This window comes from Salmo salar, chromosome ssa03 (assembly GCF_905237065.1).
Source record: "Salmo salar chromosome ssa03, Ssal_v3.1, whole genome shotgun sequence".
In the NCBI taxonomy this organism is placed as follows: domain Eukaryota; kingdom Metazoa; phylum Chordata; class Actinopteri; order Salmoniformes; family Salmonidae; genus Salmo; species Salmo salar.
In genome coordinates this window covers 40,288,870-40,313,109 of record NC_059444.1, presented here as the reverse complement: position 1 = coordinate 40,313,109, position 24,240 = coordinate 40,288,870, and the positions used below count along the sequence as shown (strand labels likewise).

The 24,240-nt window shown below is 44.7% G+C and overlaps 1 protein-coding gene across 1 annotated transcript in view; it reads left to right on the top strand.

Moving 5' to 3' along the window:
* The first annotated feature begins 1,698 nt into the window (after nt 1-1,698).
* LOC106599981 (potassium/sodium hyperpolarization-activated cyclic nucleotide-gated channel 2-like) overlaps nt 1,699-24,240 on the top strand; it is a 72,246-nt gene continuing 49,704 nt past the window's right edge. The window contains exons 1-3 of the mRNA XM_014191309.2: nt 1,699-2,866; nt 9,435-9,858; nt 20,972-21,133. Of these exons, the coding sequence (XP_014046784.1) occupies nt 1,701-2,866; nt 9,435-9,858; nt 20,972-21,133 (1,752 nt within the window). The 5' untranslated portion in view covers nt 1,699-1,700. The remainder of the gene's footprint in view (nt 2,867-9,434; nt 9,859-20,971; nt 21,134-24,240) is intronic.

Sequence of the window (24,240 nt, the reverse complement as noted above, 5' to 3'; positions counted from 1 at the left end):
AAAGGAATGTAATTTTTGTTATTGCAGTTGCAAGCTTGTGGGAGGAGCTATAGGAGGATGAGCTCCTTGTAATGGCTGGAATGGAATTAATGGAATGTAAATGTGTTTGATATCATTCCATTTAGGCCTCTGGTCAGTTATTTTATTTTTATTTACATTTTTTACCTTTATTTAACTAGGCAAGTGAGTTAAGAACAAATTCTTATTTACAATGACGGCCTACACCTGCCAAACCCGGGCGACGCTAGGCCAACTGTGCGCCGCCCTATGGGACTCCCAATCACGGCCGGTTGTGATACAGCCTGGATGAGTTGAGTTGAATCAAAAATCCCAGCACATATTGATGGGTACACTTCTTGCTTTTAGTTCCTGATTTTAGTTACTGCTTTGCTCCTATGTGTACACTCGCAATGGCCGCCAGTCCACCCATTATGCCATCATTGACTTGAATGGGGATGCCTGTTCTATTGCTTCTATTTCTATGGTCCCAACACTTTAAATACATGGCTCTGGATATAGCAGACTTGGCAATAAAGAAATGCTGGCCACTTTTTCCCTAACATTGATCTCCCTCAAAGGCGTCCTTGTCTTATATCAGATCAGGAGTTGGGGTCCTTTTTCAGAGCTGTTCCTTAGTATCCTACTGCTGCTCTGGTTTGATCACTGTATGATTGATTAAAATGCAATACGTGCTCAGCTCACCGGGTTGTAAATGCTTGGATACAATTTGAGATCGATTGAACATTGTTTCTGTATTGTAAAGTAGTCCTGAAATAATAATGTGTTTACAATAAGTTATATGGTCCTGTTGATGGTGGTAACATCAACAGGACCATAACTGAAGATAGAATGTAACCCTACCAGAAAGAATCACTTGGTGCCTGCGAACATTATGTATCTGTTAACTGATATCCTAATCTAAGGTCTGGGTGACTGTACCCCACTTCTCGGAAAGCTTGGTGTAAGATGAAAGCTGTATCTTTGAAGATAATCTTTAATGAAAACCCAAATATTTAGATTCAAGGACATGCTTATAAAGGGTGCATTTCGATAGTTGCGGCCTCCTCCCCTTATCTCTTGATTTCCATGACCTGATATGGAAACATGCGATAGGTGAAAGTGATGGATGCCCATTGGGAAGTTGCTGTTACTGTGGGAGTTCACCATCTCATCAGTGCAGATGAGTTGAGGTAAAGGAAAAATACTAGTATCACTTTGAGGTCTCTTTCATTGTATTCCACCTGTATGGACACTAGAGGGCGCTACACCCCTGTTTGACAACTTGTCATTGAAAACACCCTTTAAAAAAATATATATCATTGGTTAATTATGACGTTTTAATATAGCTTTTGAATGCTGTGAGTCATTGACCCTAAAGGACCACATTATGATTTTAGCTGAAAGCTTGTTGAATATTTGGGGAGTTTGATTGATTAGAATTTCATTGCAGGTTTACAGTATATTTTGTCGAATGTGACTTAATCCCAGAGCAACTGCCATCAAAGTTGTATTAGATGTGATAAAAGAGAAACTATCTTGAAGCGATGCTTACATGATCTCTGAAAGTGAGCACAGCCACAGATACCTGCTCTTGTAAAGTTTGCAAAGAAGTCACGTCCACCCTCCCTCTCTCTCCTTTCTCTCTCCACTATCTCTCTCCCCCTCTCCTCTGTTCCTGATATGGTTTTCTCTAAAGATAAATGGAGGCACAATTTGACATGCCCATGGACAAGAAGGCGACCATGAAAAAGAAGGCTGCGGGCGTAAGCGGATGTAGCCACATCAGCGCGCCCAAAGCTGCCGCGTCCAATTGTAGGAGCAGCAATGTTGACCCTGTCCCCGCTGCTGCTGCTGCCAGCCAGAGCGCCCCAAGTGTGAAGCAGCTCGGCATGGCCAGCAACGCCGTCATGGACGAGGCGGAGGATGGTGAGGAGGAGTCCAAGTTTCAGCATCCGCGGCTGCGCCGAGCCGGGGGGAGCAGCAGTAGCGGTGGTGGTGGAGGTGGAGGAGGGAGTATCAGAATGAAGAACTTTACGCCAGGAGGGGGAGCCGCGGCCATGGCTACCAGAAATAACTCTACAAACAACGAGCCCAGCCTACCGCAAGCGGAGGACGCGCCTGCTGCCACTGAGCCCACTGTAGCATCCAAAGCGATTGATACCACAACGTGTCTGGGAGATAATGCCGGGCGCGGCGAGACCAACAGAGTGGCAGGGGCGGAGGCGTCTGGAGCAGCCGTCAACCTAGAGGTTTTAAACGCGGCAGCAGGTGATGGTTGCAACAGCACCGCTCCAATTTCAAGAATGAAATGCAACAAAAACGGAGAATGCAGGAGGGACTCCGGGACCGGGAGCCTGCGCTCGATCATCTCCAACAAGACTGCCGGGGCGGGGAGGGCCGAAGACGGAGGGACCCTTAGGCGTGGTGCCTGTAACTCAGCCAGGGCCAGCATGGATGGCTCAATGACAAGCTCCATCACGCAGGGCCACGGGGAAGTGGGCGCAAACCCCGGCATCACCCCGGTTTCCACCGGCATCCCCGAGAAAAAAGACTCCAGGGTGTCCTTCTCCAACGCGCCGAGCAGGAAAGCCTCCTCATCACTGCACGGCTCGACCCAGACCCAGACGACCCAGCAGCCCAGGAATTCTGTCACCTTCCAGAAGCCCGAGGAGGGACCCCAGATCCAGACCGAGGATGCCGAGCCCGGCGGAAGCACCTTCATGCAGCGACAATTCAGTGCCATGCTCCAACCTGGAGTTAACAAATTCTCCTTACGTATGTATGGGAGTCAAAAGGCGGTGGAGAGGGAGCAAGAGCGGGTTAAATCAGCAGGCAATTGGATTATCCACCCCTACAGTGATTTCAGGTAAGGGTTAAGTGCTGCGGTTGGTATCTATGAGTGTGCATGTTGGCATTGTCATGGAGGGCCTTTGTTTGGCACCATAGCACCATCAACAAGTTATAATGAGAGTCCAGGGGCCCAGAAGTAGAATGCCTATTGTCAATGTGCATTGTGCAACACAGTCTATTGTCATTAGTTGTTATAAACCAGACATAATAACCCATTTTGGCCCACCTGTTCTGGCTGATATTTTAGCCTATACATTTCGATTACATTTTATTGAATAGAACACATCTATGTAGTGATTTTCATTAAACAATAGGCCATTGACAAAGACAGGTTTTTTAACACCTGCTTTTTGGTATATTTCAAAGACAACCTGAGAGCAAAGCTTTTTGGCAAGGTATAGGCTTTATGAATAGCGATGATATCGTGCCCTTTCAAGGTTGTAAACAACAGCCCTCTGTTGAATGTCTGGGATAACCAACCAAGCCTCGCATCGATCTCATTCAGAACAATATGCTAATCTTAACCCAACATTATTAAATCACGCCAATTACTAGGCTATTTACCGTGGGGCTAGATTAAAATATGGTTTGTTTCGAACAGATGTTAGCGTCGTGGCCGGCTGTGAGCTAGGTCCTTGACTGACAGGACTGCCGGGGTGTGTGATGGACTCAGTAATGGAATGTCACCTTGAGCCAAGTGTGCTAAAACCTTAAGCATGCTCACTCGAGACATATCCGCCTCTATGACTCCCCGGATCAAGCATTTTAATAATGACGGGTTCGCTTTCCCTTTTATCACGGTTTTATCAGCGATAAGGAGAATTGACATACATATGTGGGTCCTCTCGCCTTTGAGAGGATCATGTTGATTATGAAATGCTTGATTTTCACGAAATGGGACCATTGTATACAGGGTCATGGAATTGCATCTTTGTGCCACTGAAGTTCGTGATAGACACATGGGCGCTTACTTCCCTCGTTTCAGCACCACTCGCGAGTGGACAGATCCCGCTTAACCAAGAATGGAGCTGGCAGCTACTTTTAGCTTCTTTCGATTCACACATCGCGCTGTTTCTGCTCAACTCATGTTCACGAATCTGATCAAATAATGTTGATTCAGTACAATACTTTATTGATACGTATATAATTTGAAGGAATTTGACTCTCGAAGAGAGTTATACAACACCAAAATTACAAGTCTCTTATAGGAGTAGGCATGCCCATAGTTCTCACAAATAGCGTCACTTACAGGGTTAATCAAATATGATATTGTTGTGGTGTAAACTGTGGAGCTGTGTTCACTATCTCTAGGTACACGGTTAAGACCTAGTGCGTCAGTCGCAGTGTAATGACTCAGCGTTGCACCTGCAGCGAGCCCGCTCTGACTGCCCGGCCATGAACACTCTTATCAATGAACACAAGCATACTAGCCCTGTACTTCTGACTGTCATCAGCAGCAGCACCCAACCGTGTAACCTGCTCTTTAAGCCTCGGCTCATTGGATTTTACTGAATTAGTTTGACTACAATACTAGTACCATTTCACTTAAGCTATTTTATTTTCCCATGCAGTTTATACAAATATGCATAAACATGCAATTAAGGCATATGCTGCTACTGTTGTTGTTGATAAGAAAAACAACACAGGCCTATGTTTACTACAATAATAAAACGCAAAAACATACACTACATGACCAAAAGTATGTGGACACCTGCTCATCGAACATCTCATTCCAATGTCATGGGCAATAATATAGAGTTGGTCCCCTCTTTCCTGCTATAACAGCCTCCACTCTTCTAGGAAAGCAGTCCACTAGATGTTGGAACATTTCTGCGGGGACTTACTTCCATTCAGCCATAAGAGCATTAGTGAGGTCGGGCATTGATGTGGGCCGATTAGGCCTTGCTCAAGGTCGGCGTTCCAATTCATCCCAAAGGTGTTTGATGAGGTTGAGGTCAGGTCTCTGTGCAGGCCAGTCAAGTTCTTCCACACCGATCTCAACAAACCATTTCTGTATGGACCTTGCTTAGTGCACGAGGGCATTGTCATGCTGAAACAGGAAAGGGCCTTCCCCAAACTGTTGCCACAAAGTTGGAATTACAGAATTGTCTAGAATGTTATTGTATGCTATAGTGTTAATATTTCCCTTCACTGGAACTAAGGGACTTATCCAGAACCATGAAAAACAGCCCCAGACTATTATTCCTCCTCCACCAAACTTTATAGTTGGCACTATGCATTTGGGCAGATAGCGTTCTCCTGGCATCCGCCAAACCCAGATTCGTCTGTCGGACTGCCAGATGGTGAAGCGTGATTCATCACTCCAGAGAACGTGTTTCCACTGCTCCAGAGTCCATTGGCAGCGAGCTTTACAACACTCCAGCCGACGCTTGGCATTGCGCATGGGGATCTTAAGCTTGTGTGCGGCTGCTCAGCCATGTAAACCCATTTCATGAAGTTCCCGCTGCACAGTTATTGTGCTAACGTTGCTTCCAGAGGCAGTTTGGAACTCAGTAGTGAGTGTTGCAACTGAGGACAGACAATTTTTATGCGCTTCAGCACTCGGCGGTCCTGTTCTGTAAGCGTGTGTGGCCTACCACTTTGTGGATGAGCCGTTGTTGCTCCTAGACGTTTCCACGTCACAATAACAGCACTTACAGTTGAGCAGCTCTAGCAGGGCAGAAATTTGACGAACTGACTTGTTGGAAAGGTGGCATCCTATGACGGTGCCAAGTTGAATGTCACTGAGCTCTTCAGTACAGCCATTCTACTGCCAATGTTTCTCTATGGAGATTGCATGGCGGTGAGCTCTATTTTATACACCTGTCAGCAACGGGTGTGGCTGAAATAGCGGAATCTACTCATTTGAAGTGGTGTCCACATAAACTCAGCAAAAAAAGAAACGTCCTCACTGTCAACTGCGTTTATTTTCAGCAAACTTAACATGTGTAAGTATTTGTATGAACATAACAAGATTCAACAACTGAGACATAAACTGAACAAGTTCCACAGACATGTGACTAACAGAAATGAAATAATGTGTCCCTGAACAAAGGGGTGGTCAAAATCAAAAGTAACAGTCAGTATCTGGTGTGTCCACCAGCTGCATTAAGCACTGCAGTGCATCTCCTCCTTGTGGACTGCACCAGATTTGCCAGTTCTTGCTGTGAGATGTTACTCCACTCTTCCACCAAGGCACCTGCAAGTTCCCAGACATTTCTGACAGGAATGGCCCTAGCCCTCACCCTCCGATCCAACAGGTCCCAGACGTGCTCAATGGGATTGAGATCCGTGCTCTTTGCTGGCCATGGCAGAACACTGACATTCCTGTCTTGCAGGAAATCACGCACAGAACGAGCACTATGGCTGGTGGCATTGTCATGCTGGATGGTCATGTCAGGATGAGCCTGCAGGAAGGGTACCACATGAGGGAGGAGGATGTCTTCCCTGTATCGCACAGCGTTGAGATTGCCTGTAATGACGACAAGCTCAGTCCGATGATGCTGTGACACACCGCCCCAGACCATGACGTACACTCCACCTCCAAATCGATCCAGCTCCAGAGTACAGGCCTCGGTGTAACGCTCATTCCTTTGACGATAAACGCGAATCTGACCATCACCCCTGGTGAGACAAAACCACGACTCATCAGTGAAGAGCATTTTTTGCCAGTCCTGTCTGGTCCAGCAACGGTGGGTTTGTGCCCATAGGCGGCGTTGTTGCCAGTGATGTCTGGTGAGGACCTGCCTTACAACAGGCCTACAAGCCCTCAGTCCAGCCTCTTTCAGCCTATTGCGGACAGTCTGAGCACTGATGGAGGGATTGTGCGTTCCTCGTGTAACTCGGGCAGTTGTTGCTGCCATCCTATACCTGTCCCGCAGGTGTGATGTTCGGATGTACCTATCCTGTGCAGGTGTTGTTACACGTGGTCTGCCACTGCGAGGATGATCAGCTGTCTGTCCTGTCTCCCTGTAGCGCTGTTTTAGGCGTCTCACGGTACGGACATTGCAATTTATTGCCTTGATCACATCTGCAGTCCTCATGCCTCCTTGCAGCATGCCTAAGGCACGTTCACGCAGATGAGCAGGGACCCTGGGCATCTTTCTTTTAGTGTTTTTCAGAGTCAGTAGAAAGGCCTCTTTAGTGTCCTAAGTTTTCATAACTGTGACCTTAATTGCCTACCGTCTGTAAGCTGTTAGTGTCTTAACGACCGTTCCACAGGTGCATGTTCATTAAATGTTCATGGTTCATTGAACAAGCATGGGAAACATTTTTTAAACCCTTTACAATGAAGATCTGTGAAGTTATTTGGATTTTTACAAATTATCTTTGTAAGATAGGGTCCTGAAAAAGGGACATTTCTTTTTTCGCCGAGTTTACTTCTGTACATATAATGCATTTTCTACATTGGAGGTGTACTAAAACAATGATTTACAACAATAATGCTCATTCTCATTCATCAATCATTAATTTTCATATTCCTTCAGGTTACGCTTTAGGGACAGACGTTACGCTAGCGGAACGCCTCACCAATATCCAATGGTATAGCGTGGTGCGAATTACAAATACCTAAAAAATGCAAAAACTTCAATTTTTCAAACATATGACTATTTTACACCATTTTAAAGACAAGACTCTCCTTTATCTAACCACATTGTCCGATTTCAAAAAGGCTTTACAATGAAAGCAAAACATTAGATTATGTCAGGAGAGTACCCTCCCAAAAATAATCACACAGCCATTTTTCAAGCAAGCATATATGTCACAAAAACCAAAACCACAGCTAAATGCAGCACTAACCTTTGATGATCTTCATCAGATGACACTCCTAGGACATTATGTTATACAATACATGCATGTTTTGTTCAATCAAGTTCATATTTATATCAAAAACCAGCTTTTTACATTAGCATGTGACGTTCAGAACCAGCATACCCACCGAAAACTTCCGGTGAATTTACTAAATTACTCACGATAAACGTTCACAAAAAGCATAACAATTATTTTAAGAATTATAGATACAGAACTCCTCTATGCAATCGCGGTGTCCGATTTTAAAATAGTTTTTCGGTGAAAGCACATTTTACAATATTCTAAGTAGATAGCCCGGCCATCATGGCTAGCTAATTTGACACCCACCAAGTTTGGCCCTCACCAAACTCAGATTTACTATAAGAAAAATTGGATTACCTTTGCTGTTCTTCATCAGAATGCACTCCCAGGACTTCTACTTCAACAACAAATATTGTTTTGGTTCGAAATAATCCATAGTTATATCGAAATAGCTCCGTTTTGTTCGTGCGTTCAAGTCACTATCCGAAGGGTGACGCGCCGGCGCATTTCGTGACAAAAAATGACCAAATATTCCATTACCGTACTTTGAAGCATGTCAAACGCTGTTTAAAATACATTTTTATGCTATTTTTCTCGTAAAATAGCGATAATATTCCAAGGACCACTCACAAAAACCCCTGCTGTTTTTCGCCCAGAGACTGGAGAGCTCTCATTCCACTTTCTGGCGCCTTCTGAGAGCCAATGAAAGCCTTAGAAAATGTCATGTTACAGCAGAGATGCTGTATTTTTGATAGAGATGCCCTAGAAGGAGAACAAATGGTCAGACAGGGCACTTCCTGTATAGAATCTTCTCAGGTTTTGGCCTGCCATATGAGTTCTGTTATACTCACAGACACCATTCAAACAGTTTTAGAAACTTTAGAGTGTTTTCTATCCAAATCTACTAATTATATGCATATTCTAGTTTCTGGGCAGGAGTAGTAACCAGATTAAATCGGGTACGTTTTTTATCCGGACGTGAAAATACTGCCCCCTATCCCAAACAGGTTAAATCCTGTACCCCAACCTGAGTACTCCGTTCTGCCACCTCTGGTCTCTTGGCCGTCCCACCCCCACTGAGGGTCAGCTCCCGCTCAGCCCAGTCAAAGCTCTTCTCTGTCCTGACACCCCAGTGGTGGAACGAGCGTCCCCCTGAAGCTAGGACAGCAGAGTCCCTGCCCATCTTCCAAAAACAACTGAAACCCTACCTCTTCAAAGAGTATCTGAAATAAGACATCTCAGTCTTATCCCCCACCCTATAAAAACATAAATAAAATAATATTGCATTTGTCTTTTCCTACTAACACTGACTTTGCTGGTAACTACTTTATTCAGGAAGAATGTACTTACTGTGACTGTGATATGTGGTTGTCTAATCTTAAGACGAATGCACTAACTGTTAGTCACTTTGGATAAAAGTGTCTGCTAAATGACTAAAATGTAAAATGCAAATCAATATTAATTAGCTTAACATAACCCTTCAGACTAACATATTGTAGGTCTTTGTAGTTTGCTTACACACTCACCAGTTTTTGTTAGAAAGTCTCCAGTGCCTGTCCATTTCCCTCTCTTGCCTCTATCACTCTGCGTTTGTCCTCTATTCTATCCTTTTCCTCCACCTCTCCCTCTCGCTTTTACCTTTCCCTCATCCACACACAAATCCACTCACTCCCTCACACACACACGCACACGCACGCACACACACCCAAACTCTCCCCTCTCGCTCTCTCGCTCCCTTTCTCTTTCTCCAGGTTCTACTGGGATTTCACAATGCTTCTCTTCATGGTGGGTAACCTGATCATCATCCCGGTGGGCATCACCTTCTTCAACGACGGGACAACCACCCCTTGGATCATCTTTAACGTCATCTCCGACACCTTCTTCCTCATGGACCTGGTCCTCAACTTCCGCACAGGCATCATTATCGAGGACAACTCCGACATCATCCTGGACCCCAAAACCATCAAGAAGACGTACCTGAAGACCTGGTTCATCGTGGACTTTGTCTCCTCAATCCCCGTGGATTATATCTTCCTGATCGTGGAGAAGGGGATCGACTCTGAGATGTATAAGACGGCCAGGGCCCTGAGGATCGTACGATTCACTAAGATTCTTAGCCTACTGAGGCTGCTGAGGTTGTCCCGGCTCATCCGCTACATCCACCAGTGGGAAGAGGTAGGACAACACTCCACACAGCCCCCCGAAATGCTTCATGGCCTATAATAATTATCATAATGGATTGCGTCTATTCGTCACTTTTCACAATAGTTCTCGAAGGACTTGTAAGGGGGGGAACTCAAACTAGCCTCATCAACTATTTATTGTCCTGATGATAGGAGAAAGGATGATAACTATAGTATACACATAGCACCATTCTCCTGGAGCTTGTAAGATGGAAACTCATCTCATCCACTACTAATGTGTAGTACCCACTCACAGCATCGTGGCTACATAATACATGGTTTAGGATAGTCACCATAGATAACTATGCTAGAAAGCTACATGGCAATGCTAGACAAGTACACGTATTGTCAGAGAGAAGGTACAGTAGGGAGGTGGGACAGCAGCATCACGCAATTTCCCATGCCAATAATGATAATGGATTGGATTATAATTTTTTTTACCACACTTTCCACTGTAGGTCTTAAAGTGCTTTACTCTAGATGTAAAGTGCTTTTACATTGTACAGTGGTCAACTTACCTCATCCACTACTAATGTGTAGTTACCCTTGGGAGAAAGTAGGCTAACATCCCTACGTGACCGATGGATTCAGGGTAGTCACTAGATGGCCAGGCTAAAGAGGACAAGTGGCTATTGTCACGGAGGAAGTAGTCTAAGAGCCAGGATCGTGCTAATGCTGATGATAGTAATGAAAGTGGGTAGTGAATTTTAGGCAGTGATTTTGGGTAGTGATGGTTAGTGAATTGTGGGTAGTAAGTTTGATATTGAGTGGTAGTGAATTGGGTAGTGAGGGGTAGTGAATTGAGGGTAGTGAGATGGGTAGTGAGAGATAGGGAATTGGGTAGTGAGGGGTAGTGAATAGTGTGACAGGTTGTCCAGACAAGTTGTCTAGGTGGAAAATCATAGAATGCTCTGCCAAGCATTAAATATTTGACAGGCACACTGCACTGTTCTGTACCCAGGACCTCTTGGCCACCCATCCATTTGGACTTCTTTATAGATTAATATCAAAGCAGACTTTGGTCTAAGTGCTGTCAGGTCACCGAGTTCCATCTAAGAACTTTAGTTGTTGGCTGACAACCAATAAGCTGTGAAACAGACGTTCAGTCTGGACCCAGCCCTGCCTGTGTTTGTTCCTAGTCATTTATCGAGGGCCAGGAGGTTTACTTTGCTGTTCTCGACCTGTGTGTTGTTGTTGGCAGGAGGGTTTAAACTTTAAAACACACTTTGCATCCTAATCACCATCAGTGCCGTCGCTGTCTCCCCGTTTGACCCGCGACTCCCAGAAGGCGTCTGCTCATCTTGATAAGAAACATTTTAAAAGAGGCAAACACAGTTAATAAATGAAGAAGCCGAGGAGGAGCAGGTGGTGTGGTAATATGGCACACTGGAGGGGGTGCTCACTATGATTATATATCTGGCTAATTGTTATTATTATAATTCAGTTAGGCTAGCGTTCCTCGTAGGTTAGCCTTTAATTGTGTCACCATTCATTTTCTGTCTCTTTGTTAGCTTCGGATGGTACTTGATTGGTTGGTTTGTCCTTTGGCCATTACTAGTTATTCATTCATCTACAATATTTTTAGATTTTTTTATTTTACCTTTATTTAACTATGCAAGTCAGTTAAGAACAAATTCTTATTTTCAATGACGGCCTAGGAACAGTGGGCTAACTGCCTTGTTCAGGGGCAGAACGACAGTTTATTACCTTGTCAGCTCAGGGATTCGATCTTGCAACCTTTCGGTTACAAGTCCAACGCTTTAACCTCCCTGCGGCAGGTAGCCTAATATACCTCTGCTCTATTCATTTTTCCCCCGCTACTGTGTTCTCTTGGAGGGGCCTTGGTCCGTCTATCAATCCCTCATTACATTTACATTTACATTTAAGACATTTAGCAGACGCTCTTATCCAGAGCGACTTACAAATTGGTGCATTCACCTTATAATATCCAGTGGAACAACCACTTTACAATAGTGCATCTAAATCTTTTAAGGGGGGGTTAGAAGGATTACTTTATCCTATCCTAGGTATTCCTTAAAGAGGTGGGGTTTCAGGTGTCTCCGGAAGGTGGTGATTGACTCCGCTGTCCTGGCGTCGTGAGGGAGCTTGTTCCACCATTGGGGTGCCAGAGCAGCGAACAGTGTTGACTGGGCTGAGCGGGAACTGTGCTTCCTCAGAGGTAGGGAGGCGAGCAGGCCAGAGGTGGATGAACGCAGTGCCCTTGTTTGGGTGTAGGGCCTGATCAGAGCCTGAAGGTACGGAGGTGCCGTTCCCCTCACAGCTCCGTAGGCAAGCACCATGGTCTTGTAGCGGATGCGAACTTCAACTGGAAGCCAGTGGAGAGAGCGGAGGAGCGGGGTGATGTGAGAGAACGTGGGAAGGTTGAACACCAGACGGGCTGCGGCGTTCTGGATGAGTTGTAGGGGTTTAGTGGCACAGGCAGGGAGCCCAGCCAACAGCGAGTTGCAGTAATCCAGGCGGGAGATGACAAGTGCCTGGATTAGGACCTGTGCCGCTTCCTGTGTGAGGCAGGGTCGTACTCTGCGAATGTTGTGGAGCATGAACCTACAGGATCGGGTCACCGCCTTGATGTTAGTGGAGAACGACAGGGTGTTGTCCAGGGTCACGCCGAGGCTCTTAGCACTCTGGGAGGAGGACACAAGGGAGTTGTCAACCGTGATGGCGAGATCATGGAACGGGCAGTCCTTCCCCGGGAGGAAGAGCAGCTCCGTCTTGCCGAGGTTCAGCTTGAGGTGGTGATCATTCATCCACACTGATATGTCTGCCAGACATGCAGAGATGCGATTCGCCACCTGGTTGTCAGAAGGGGGAAAGGAGAAGATTAATTGTGTGTCGTCTGCATAGCAATGATAGGAGAGACCATGTGAGGATATGACAGAGCCAAGAGACTTGGTGTATAGCGAGAATAGGAGAGGGCCTAGAACAGAGCCCTGGGGGACACCAGTGGTGAGAGCATGTGGTGCGGAGACAGATTCTCGCCACGCCACCTGGTAGGAGCGACCTGTCAGGTAGGACGCAATCCAAGCGTGGGCCGCGCCGGAGATGCCTAGCTCGGAGAGGGTGGAGAGGAGGATCTGATGGTTCACAGTATCAAAGGCAGTAGATAGGTCTAGAAGGATGAGAGCAGAGGAGAGAGAGTTAGCTATAGCGTGCGGAGAGCCTCCGTGACACAGAGAAGAGCAGTCTCAGTTGAATGCCCAGTCTTGAAACCTGATTGATTAGGATCAAGAAGGTCATTCTGAAAGAGATAGCAAGAGAGCTGGCCAAGGACGGCACGTTCAAGAGTTTTGGAGAGAAAAGAAAGAAGGGATACTGGTCTGTAGTTGTTGACATCAGAGGGATCGAGTGTAGGTTTTTTCAGAAGGGGTGCAACTCTCGCTCTCTTGAAGACGGAAGGGATGTAGCCAGCGGTCAAGGATGAGTTGATGAGCGAGGTGAGGTAGGGGAGAAGGTCTCCGGAAATGGTCTGGAGAAGAGAGGTGGGGATAGGGTCAAGTGGGCAGGTTGTTGGGCGGCCGGCCGTCACAAGACGCGAGATTTCATCTGGAGAGAGAGGGGAGAAAGAGGTCAAAGCACAGGGTAGGGCAGTGTGAGCAGGACCAGCGGTGTCGTTTGACTTAGCAAACGAGGATCGGATGTCGTCAACCTTCTTTTCAAAATGGTTGACGAAGTCATCCGCAGAGAGGGAGGAGGGGGGGAGGGGGAGAAGGATTCAGGAGGGAGGAGAAGGTAGCAAAGAGCTTCCTAGGGTTAGAGGCAGATGCTTGGAATTTAGAGTGGTAGAAAGTGGCTTTAGCAGCAGAGACAGAAGAGGAAAATGTAGAGAGGAGGGAGTGAAAGGATGCCAGGTCCGCAGGGGAGGCGAGTTTTCCTCCATTTCCGCTCGGCTGCCCGGAGCCCTGTTCTGTGAGCTCGCAGTGAGTCGTCGAGCCACGGAGCAGGAGGGGAGGACCGAGCCGGCCTGGAGGATAGGGGACAGAGAAAATCAAAGGATGCAGAGAGGGAGGAGAGGAGGGTTGAGGAGGCAGAATCAGGAGATAGGTTGGAGAAGGTTTGAGCAGAGGGAAGAGATGATAGGATGGAAGAGGAGAGAGTAGCGGGAGAGAGAGAGCGAAGGTTGGGACGGCGCAATACCATCCGAGTAGGGGCAGAGTGAGAAGTGTTGGATGAGAGCGAGAGGGAAAAGGATACAAGGTAGTGGTCAGAGACTTGGAGGGGAGTTGCAATGAGATTAGTGGAAGAACAGCATCTAGTAAAGATGAGGTCAAGCGTATTGCCTGCCTTGTGAGTAGGGGGGGAAGGTGAGAGGAATGAGTCAAAGGTAGACGTGGGGAGGTTAAAGTCACCCAGAACTGTGAGAGGTGAGCCATCCTCAGGAAAGGAACTTATCAAGGCGTCAAGCTCATTGATGAACTCTCCAAGGGAACCTGGAGGGCGATAAATGATAAGGATGTTAAGCTTGAAAGGGCTGGTAACTGTGACAGCATGGAATTCAAATGAGGAGATAGACAGATGGGTCAGGGGAGAAAGAGAGAATGTCCACTTGGGAGAGATGAGGATTCCAGTGCCACCACCCCGCTGGCTCGATGCTCTAGGGGTATGCGAGAACACGTGGGCATTCGAGGATAGAGCAGTAGGAGTAGCAGTGTTATCTGTGGTAATCCATGTTTCCGTCAGCGCCAGGAAGTCGAGGGACTGGAGGGTAGCATAGGCTGAGATGAACTCAGCCTTGTTGGCCGCAGACCGGCAGTTCCAGAGGCTGCCGGAGATCTGGAACTCCACGTGGGTCGTGCGCGCTGGGACCACCAGGTTAGAGTGGCTGCGGCCACGCGGTGTGGAGCGTTTGTATGGCCTGTGCAGAGGGGAGAGAACAGGGATAGACAGACACATAAGAACAGGGATAGACAGACTCATCTCACATCGATGTCACAAAAGGTCTGATGGGGATAATGGGATCATTCAAACTTTTCTCTTATGAAAGTATTGCCAGGCCAGGCATCGGGCGCTAGCTGGCATTTTGCAGTGGTGTGGATGGTGGATGCACTGGGCCCTGTGTGCGCCCCTTACCTTTGGATAATTGGATTTCTGAAGACATGATGCGACAAACACACAGAGCGGTGCATGATGGTTAGAGGAGGATACTTGGCATGCATGGAAGAGGAGCGCTGAGATGGGTGGGTGTTAAACAGGCATAGACAGGCAGACAAGTAGACAGCAGTCAGATGGACGGATGGAGCAGTTGGCAGATCCTGAATGACTGTCAGATCTATCCCTCAGATGCCATATTTGAATACTTCCGAAATGCATCCTTCCTTTTGATAACCACTGATCTGTATGTAGTTGAATGACTGAGTTCAAGATCTCTCCACTCTTTCGCTCTTATTCATAACGTCAAACAAGGAGGCATAGAAGGAATGAAGGAAAAATGCTTGTATTCAGTGTTTGTACAGGAATGATGGAATGAAAGAAGGATGCCTGCTTTGAGTGTTTGAACAAGGCCATAGAGTGGAGTTTGGAGAGGAAGTGTTGACAGTCCCTCTCCACTGTTTAGGGTTGAATGGTGTGCCCTTAACTTACGCTGTACTCTCTACTAATGGGAATTGCCATGGCGACATAACTCTTTGTTCTGTGGTAGTAGCAGGTTTGTTGTTTTTGTTGTTGTTATTCACTTGTCCAATTGATTACGTGAGTGTTTATTGTTTTACACACCAAAACAACAACATTGTTTGGAAGACTGGAGGGCCTCAAGGAATAAGTCCTTCTAGTGATTACATTTTCACACAGAAATGCTGAGAATACGCCTCAAATTGTTTTCTATCACTGCTTCCCTTCGGTTGTCTGTTTACGGTCAGTAAGAATCTTGATGCTGTCCATGGTGCTGATTAGAGCTGTTGGGTTCTGAGAATATGAAAATATACTTATTCATGTCGCTGATGGAGTGCTGAGGTATAGAGGGTCTACACCAGAAGTTAATGGTTACAGGAGGAAGGTATGTAGTCTGTGCAACTAAGCTTGGAATGTGTTGAGTGCAGGGAAGCGATTACATGTGGCATGTATTTGATAAGGAGAGACGGGTGGAGGTCTTAGAAACTAACAATGTCACTGAGGGAAAGAGGGTAATATATAACGTTTACATTATGTCAGGATATGTTATTGTTCGCCATCAGGGATCCTCTGGAAGGAGAAGAGACACGGTCTGGTATCAATAACCATGACAGCCTTGAGTTGGGGAGGAGTGATCACGTTGGGGTAAGAGGTCAGGTTAGATGATGTGAGGAAGAACAGATATCACTTAGGTTCTGTCTAGCAACAGAGATGCATTGGCTGTTCAGTTGTGGAGGAGGAGACTCAGCTTAAGAGAAAGGGTTAAATATCAGTGCTCGTGTGAAATGTTTTTTTGTCTGAATGACAGCTGTGTTGGTTAAGCTTCTCTAGTGTCTGTGAGTTATGTACTCAAAATTAGAACCTAACAGAGCCATACAGTTTGCCAATCAGTTACATGTTGGCACCAAACGTTCCATTAAAGTAGTATTCTAATCTGCATTCTCTGTAGAATGTAATTGTCTTGGAACCTGTGGGTGCCAACATGCTGCTCGTTCAGATCCTATATCTTAAACCGAGTTAGCAGAACTCTGTATACTGTTAATATGGCTCTGGTACTGTACTCTTAGAAATCAAATCAAATCACATTTTTATTAGCAAATGCGCCAAATACAACAGGTGTAGTAGACCTTACAGTGAAATGCTTACTTATGAGACCCTAACCAAACAATGCAGTTAAGAAAAATACGGATAAGAATAAGAAATAAAAGTAACAAGTAATTAAAAAGCAGCAGTAAAATAACAATAGCGAGACTATATATACGGGGGGTACCAGTAAAGAGTGAATGTGCGGGGGCACCGGTTAGTTGAGGTAATATGTACATGTAGGTAGAGTTATTAAAGTGACTATGCATGGATGGATGATAACAGAGAGTAGCAGCGGTGTAAAAGAGGAGGGGGGGGGGGGGGCAATGCACATAGTCTGGGTAGCCATTTGATTAGATGTTCAGGAGTCTTAAGGCTTGAGGGTAGAAGCTGTTTAGCAGCCTCTTGGACCTAGACTTGGTGCTCCAGTACCTCTTTTCGTGCAGTAGCAGAGAGAACAGTCTATGGCAAGGGTGGCTGGAGTCTTTGACAATTTGGGCCTTCCTCTGACACCACCTGGTATATAGGTCCTGGATGGTGATGTACTGGGCCGTTCGCACTATCCTCTATAGTGCCTTGAGGTCGGAAGCAGAGCAGTTGCCATACCAGGCAGTGATGCAACCAGTCAGGATGCTCTCAATGGTGCAGCTGTAGAACCTTTTGAGGATCTGAGGACCCATGCCAAATCTTTTCAGTCTCCTGAGGGGGAATAGGTTTTGTTGTGCCCTCTTCACGATTGTCTTGGTGTGCTTGGACCATGTTAGTTTGTTGGTGATGTGGACACCAAGGAACTTGAAGCTCTCAACCTGCTTCACTGCAGCCCCATCGATGAGAATGGGGGTGTGCTCGGTCCTATTTTTCCTGTAGTCCACAATCATCTCCTTTGAGTGCAGTATTGTTCCCTGGGGTACAAAGATCAAAATACACATGGTGTACCTTCAGAGATACACATGTGATCTCACATGGTACTGTACGGTAAAGCATTGAAGAAAGGTACATATTTTTTATTTATTTATTTTATTTCACCTTTATTTAACCAGGTAGGCAAGTTGAGAACAAGTTCTCATATACAATTACGACCTGGCCAAGATAAAGCAAAGCAGTTCGACACATACAACAACACAGAGTTACACATGGAGTAAAACAAACATACAGTCAATAATACAGTAGAAAAATAAGTCTATATACAATGTGAGCAAATGAGGTGAGATAAGGAAATAAAGGCAAAAAAGGCCATGGTGGCAAAGTAAATACAATATAGTAAGTAAAACACTGGAATGGTGGATTTGTAGTGGAAGAAAGTGCAAAGTAGAAATAGAAATATTGGGGCGCAAAGGAGCAAAATAAATAAATAAATACAGTAGGGGAAGCGGTAGTTGTTTGGGCTAAATTATAGATGGGCTATGTACAGGTGCAGTGATCTGTGAGCTGCTCTGACAGCTGGTGCTTGTACCCATTGTACCCATTTGTACCCACCAAAAGATCCAATTATGTTTTTGCCACTTACAACAAACTAATGGCTTTGTCACTGTGGTGGTACCATAAAAGGCCAATTAGTACCATAATCATTGCCATTATGATATTTTCCAGCATGCTCCACTGCAGGTAGATTTTTTTGAATTCTTTTAAATATCTGTGTTTTTGCATTTACATTGATTGATTAATCTTATCACAGAGATAAATAACTAACATTTTTCTAAATTAATCCAATAATTTATTTCGATTTTTTTTACCCTTTACTGAAATGATTGTTCCAGTTTAAATGCCTTAGGAAGTCTCCTCACAATGTCCCTAACCCTGGCAGTCATTCTGAATGCAGGTTGCAGGTGAATAAATATTCCAGCTGTTGGCAAGGCTAACTCTGGCTGGATTCCAAAAGGAATTGCACATCAGTTTGCATGCCAGTATAACGTGACTTGCAGGTAGGGTTGCAAAATCCTGGTAACTTTCCCAATATTCCCAGGTTTTCCAGAAATCCCAGTTGTAAGATTTCTGGAAATATGAAGGAATAATCAAGAAATCCAGTATCCTTCTAACAGGATTTCTGGAAAATCTGGGAATTTGGGAAAAGTTACCGGAATTTTGCAACCCTGCTTGTAAACTATGAGTTTCAGGCCACTGTATCATGGTAAAAGTAGGCCTCAAAATAAGGCCTTATAAAGAGTTTAGTTTTAATAATAACATTTGCCTAGGGACTCATTTGGTGAAGGCCACAGGATTGAAAAAAAACATGAGCTCCCTCTCCGACCTCTAGGTCACCAGGCTGCTCATTATGGCGCACACCTGTCACCATCATTACGCGCACCTGTGCGTCATCAGACTCACCTGGACTCCATCACTTCCATGATAACCTTCCCTATATATGTCACTACCTTTGGTTCCTTCCCCAGGCATCATTGTTTCTGTTTCTGTTTCATGTCTGTGTGTTGTTTGTGGTTCTTGTTTTGTATTATGTTGTGTTTATTTATTAAAACACTCACTCTTGCTTCCTGACTCTCAGCGCACTCGTTACAATATCTAAAGGTACAAAGGATGACCTAACAGGGTACCACCCCAGTGACAAGTGTTTACATTTACATTACATTTAAGTCATTTAGCAGAAAAGTGTTTGTACCCCTTTAAGAACAAAATTAATAATTAATCTAACAGTGTGTCTGACCCTCTCCTCCTCAGCTGGTTAACATGTCACTAATCACGAGTTGACCTCTAAGCAGCAGTTGGACTCTTTATAAATAGATGTGATGAAGTGCAGTATTTTGTCAGTTTCCAGCTCATATTAGAAATCAACTGTCACAAGGCCTGAAAGGTTAAAGTGGCATTTTGAAATATCAACTGGTGATTCATGTCCAATCACAGCCCTTGCAGAGATACTGTATGAGGACAAAGTCATCAGTCAGTGACTGAGTTAGCAATGCACCGTACTCTGACTAAACTGCATTTCGTTTTCCATCTTGTATTTTCTTAATACTTCCTCAGGGGTCATTGAAAGGTGATTGTCCTTGTGGTCAGTTTGGTTTCTTGTGCAGAAATACAGATGTATATGTTTTGGTGAATTTTGTCTAGTTGGGCTTAGAGAAGCATAGACAGATTTTAGCTGGTCACCCCATGATTTCAGCCATCACACCAACGTACTAATAGATGGAGGGCTTAAGTGAAAATAATGATCATTGGTTGGCTAAAGTGACAACCTTGTGACTGAAGATGTTTGATAAGTGAGATGACGTATCAGGAATCCTGATGGTTTCCTGTCCATCACACACAGAGAGAGAGAGTGTGTGTGTGTGTGTGTGTCTGTGCCTACAGATTTGTGTACTGGTATGTGTTTGTGTGGTAGTGAGTGAGAGACTCCTGTCATGTGTGTTACATCTCTGATTGATGTGTTGTACCTGACTGTAATAAATGTTCCTGCTGTGTCTGATAGGGAGCTGTCTTTCCTCTCTCATTAATCATGCTTGGTATGGTCCAACGGTATAGCAGGCAACATGGTACTGCTGACTGGAGTCTTCTCATTTAATCCTGCTTCTAGGACTTGTCATCTTGATCACTAGAATTTTGCATTAAAAACTCTTAAGGATCTCTACAGATCGGTGTCCCAACCACGGGACATTTGAGCTAATGAGTGCTAATGTGATTAGCATGAGGTTGTAAGTAACAAGAACATTTCCCAGGACATAGACATACCTGATATTGTCAGAAAGCTTAAATTCTTGTTAATCTAACTGCCCTGTCCAATTTACAGTAGCTAATACAGTGAAAGACTATTGTTTGAGGAGAGTGCACAGTTATGAACTTAAAGTTATTAATAAACCAATTAGGAACATTTGGGCAGTCTTGATACAAGATTTTGAACATAAATGCAATGCCTCATTGGATCAGTCTAAAACGTTGCGCATACACTGTTGCCATCTAGTGGCCAAAACCTAAATTGCGCCTAAATTGCGCTGGAATAATACATTATGGCCTTTCTCTTGCATTTCAAAGATGATGGTATACATTTTTCTTTATTTTGTTCTTTGTATTATCTTATACCAGATCTAATATGCTATATTCTCCTATATTAATTTCACATTTCCACAAAGTGTTTCCTTTCAAATGGTATCAAGAATATGCATATCCTTACTTCAGGTCCTGAGCTACAGGCAGTTAGATTTGGGTATGTCATTTTCGGTGAAAATTGAAAAAAAGGTTTTAAACAGGAAATCTCAAATGAAACAGAATTCCGTGACTGTGATTCTGTCTCTCGCTTTCTTTCTCTCTCACTCTCTCTCTTTCTCTCTCTGCTTCTCTCTCTCTTGCACAGGCACACATACACACACACATACACTCTCTCTCTCTCTCTCTCTCTCATGCTTTCTCTCCGCTTGAACTAATTCTCTGTCTCTCTATCTCTGTTTCAGATCTTCCATATGACCTATGACCTGGCCAGTGCGGTGATGCGTATCTTCAACCTGATTGGTATGATGCTGCTGCTGTGTCACTGGGATGGCTGTCTACAGTTCCTGGTTCCAATGCTGCAGGACTTCCCCTCAGACTGCTGGGTCTCCCTCAACAAGATGGTGGTATGTGTTTGATTCATGACATCGTTTACATTCATAAGTTAAACCAATGAGTAGAGAGGCAATAGGAAACATCAGTCATAAGCCATTCATTAATCAGTTCTTATTCATAAACAATCAGAATAGTCTCCCACACTTACACAATGCACATATCAGTGGTATTTAGTAACCACAGAGGCATTTCATAAGATAGGCTCAACGCTTGCTTTAATACAGATACTCTTGTTGATTTATCAATTGCCCAAAAGACCTTCATCTAATTGCTCTTGATGAAAGCTTCCTAATGAAGGCTTATTGGGAAAACACATCAATGTGTTTTAACTAGAAATCAATCCAATGAGTAGTTCTATTGATGGTTGTTTGAACTGTCTCCTGTTAGAACAGTCAGCCAGTGAGCCAGACACAGCCAGCAGAGCCATCTAAGGACAAGCGAGGGAAAGCCCTCTCGTTCTCTCACCGGGGTGGGGCGATGACAGGAAAGATTAAAGGGGTGAAATGGGAATGTGTCCGGGCAGCTGGCTCCTTTGTTCCTGTCTCTCTTCTCTGAGAGATAAAAGCCCACTGTTTATACACTCTCGGAAAAAAGGTTTCCAAAGGGGTTCTTTGGCTGTCCCCATAGGAGAACCCGTTTTGGTTCCAGGTAGAACCCTTTATGGTTCCAAGTAGAACTCTTTTGGGTTGCATGTAGAACCCTCTGTGGAAAGGGATTTACATGGAACCCAAAAGGTTTCTACCTGGAAACAAAAGGGTTCTCCTATGGGGACAGCCAAAGAACCATTTTAGGTTAAATAGAACCTTTTTTTCCAAGAGTGTAGGTCCATCCGTCAGCCCAGCATTTTACAGGCCCATGGAAAACTGCCCTGTCTCCCAGGCCCTAGCCACGAGGCACAGCTCTAAATGGGGTTTTAAACGGATTGGGTTCTGTTCCTTTGCCGTCATTGGGCCTGTAAATCTCGTACATTTTCTGTTAGTTAAAATTTTTCCTGCAGGGAAGATGTTGAAGTGTGTTCCTTTTTATCAACGTACAGAACTAATACCCCATCAAATGAATCCCCTGGTGGGCCTTAAGCAATGAGAAGAGAAAACAAGTGTTTTCTTTTCATCCAAGTTGTGAAGGAACAAATCCCTCTTGGTTTGTGATGTTCGATTGAGTTATGCTAGACTGTTATCTGTGCTGTGTTTTCATCTGTTTGATGTTTAAAATCAGGTCAGTTGATTGAGAAAGGTGATTATGACTTTGGCTCTGCTTCCCAATCTTACAACCTTGTGAAGTATTGCAGGGTTCAGGTGAGGGGTCAAGTGACCAGAATAGATATTAGTTGATCAGTTGATTGATCAGGTAACCATAATAATCTGAAAGGCTTGTTTGAGAAAGGCTTGTCTGAGAATGTGATGAGAACAGTGAGGATCATGTGGATCGGCCAGGACACTCTCTCTAACGAAAGGTTCAGAACATCACATCCCACCTGTCAGGAGCGTTATTGTCAGTTCCCATAATTGTGATGTCAGATTGTAATAAACCTCCATAACCTTCTCTGACAGATACTTAATGTCATTCATATGACAACCCAACACAGGCATTCTGACTGGCCACCTCAAAGCAAAAACTCAGAGTTTACCCTTCTATGATAGACAACTAGGGGTCCTGAGGACTGTCTTGTATACTGTATACACTCCCACATGATACTCTCTCCCACCCTGACAGCTAGCCTAGCTCTGGCAGGCCGTTGACTTCCTCCTCCTCCTTCCCCCACCTAGTATAACCAAGGCCAGGATCTCTCCAGAGGGCTGTCACTCTTTAGCGAGCGGTCCAGGTTGGCAGGATGCAGTGTTCCCGAGGCCACCTGAGACCTCCCTCCTATTGAGTGGCTGGCTACTCGTAATATTATACACTGTGTAGCAGCCAGGACATCCATCATCACTACTAGACCTACACACGCTAAAGTACAGGCCAGTGGAGGTGACAGGAGGGCACACAGGCAGTAACTCATGGAGGGCGAGGTGAGGCGGACGGGGGCAAGGGAGGGCGGGTTGTAACCCTTTTGAAGAGTATAAACTGCCTGTTCCCTTCTTTGTTGAATGGATGATGTCACATAAGGCTAATAATTCAATCATAGAGCCGTAGAATTCCAAAATACACAATCTAGAACCTAAAAGGGTTCTTTGGCTGTCCCCATAGGAGAACAATAGCAATTACCTTGGCAATTAAGCATTGATTCTTGAACATTTGAAATAGACGGATGTTACAACCACCAGGGAACGCTGATCAATTCTAGTCCTTTCTATCAATTTTAATTCTATGTTGGGAGGGATTGTAGATTAACAGTGAGAGAGAGTTTGTTTTTCCTCAGCAGAGAGAAGAGCCATGCGTCACAGGAGTGAAGGAGCTAAATGGATAATGATAGCGGCAACAGCAGAAAACAGACAGTCAGGCTTTCAGAACTGTAAATATTGGTGTTGATTAAACACTACCGTAAAGAACAGATGTGCTTAACTGAAATGACTGGCCAAGATATACAGAGGCTCTTGTGTACCTTTAGAAAAACTGCTTCCTTGAGACGTCATTCTCTGCCACAGGAGACTGGTGAATGGAGGAAGGCTCATAATGGCTGGAATGGATTAATGGAAAGGTATCAAACACATGGAAACCATATGTTTGATACCTTTCCATTTATTCCATACCAGCCATTACAATGAGCCCGTCCTCCAATTTAAAGTAACACCTGCCACCACTTCCCTCTGTACGTTACTGCATATACAATAACTAGTCTATCCCACCCGGAAAAAAATTGTTGAATAAACGTTGTTTCCACATAATTTCAACCCCCAAAATCTATGTGATGACATTGAATCAATGTGGAAAACTGATTGGATTTGCAAAAAGAAAACATAAGGGCATTCCATATTTTTTACCTAAATCCAATGATGGTGAGATTTCTTTATTTCACGTTGAATAGCAACTCAACCAAATTTAAATCAAAACTAGATATTGAGCTGATGTCTGTGCCCAGTGGGATTGGACTAGTATGCAGTATCAGGGTGGGCTAAAGTGAATTTAGAGTTTCAGAGCCCGTATCCAACGCTACATAATTAACTGTGATCAGACCCCC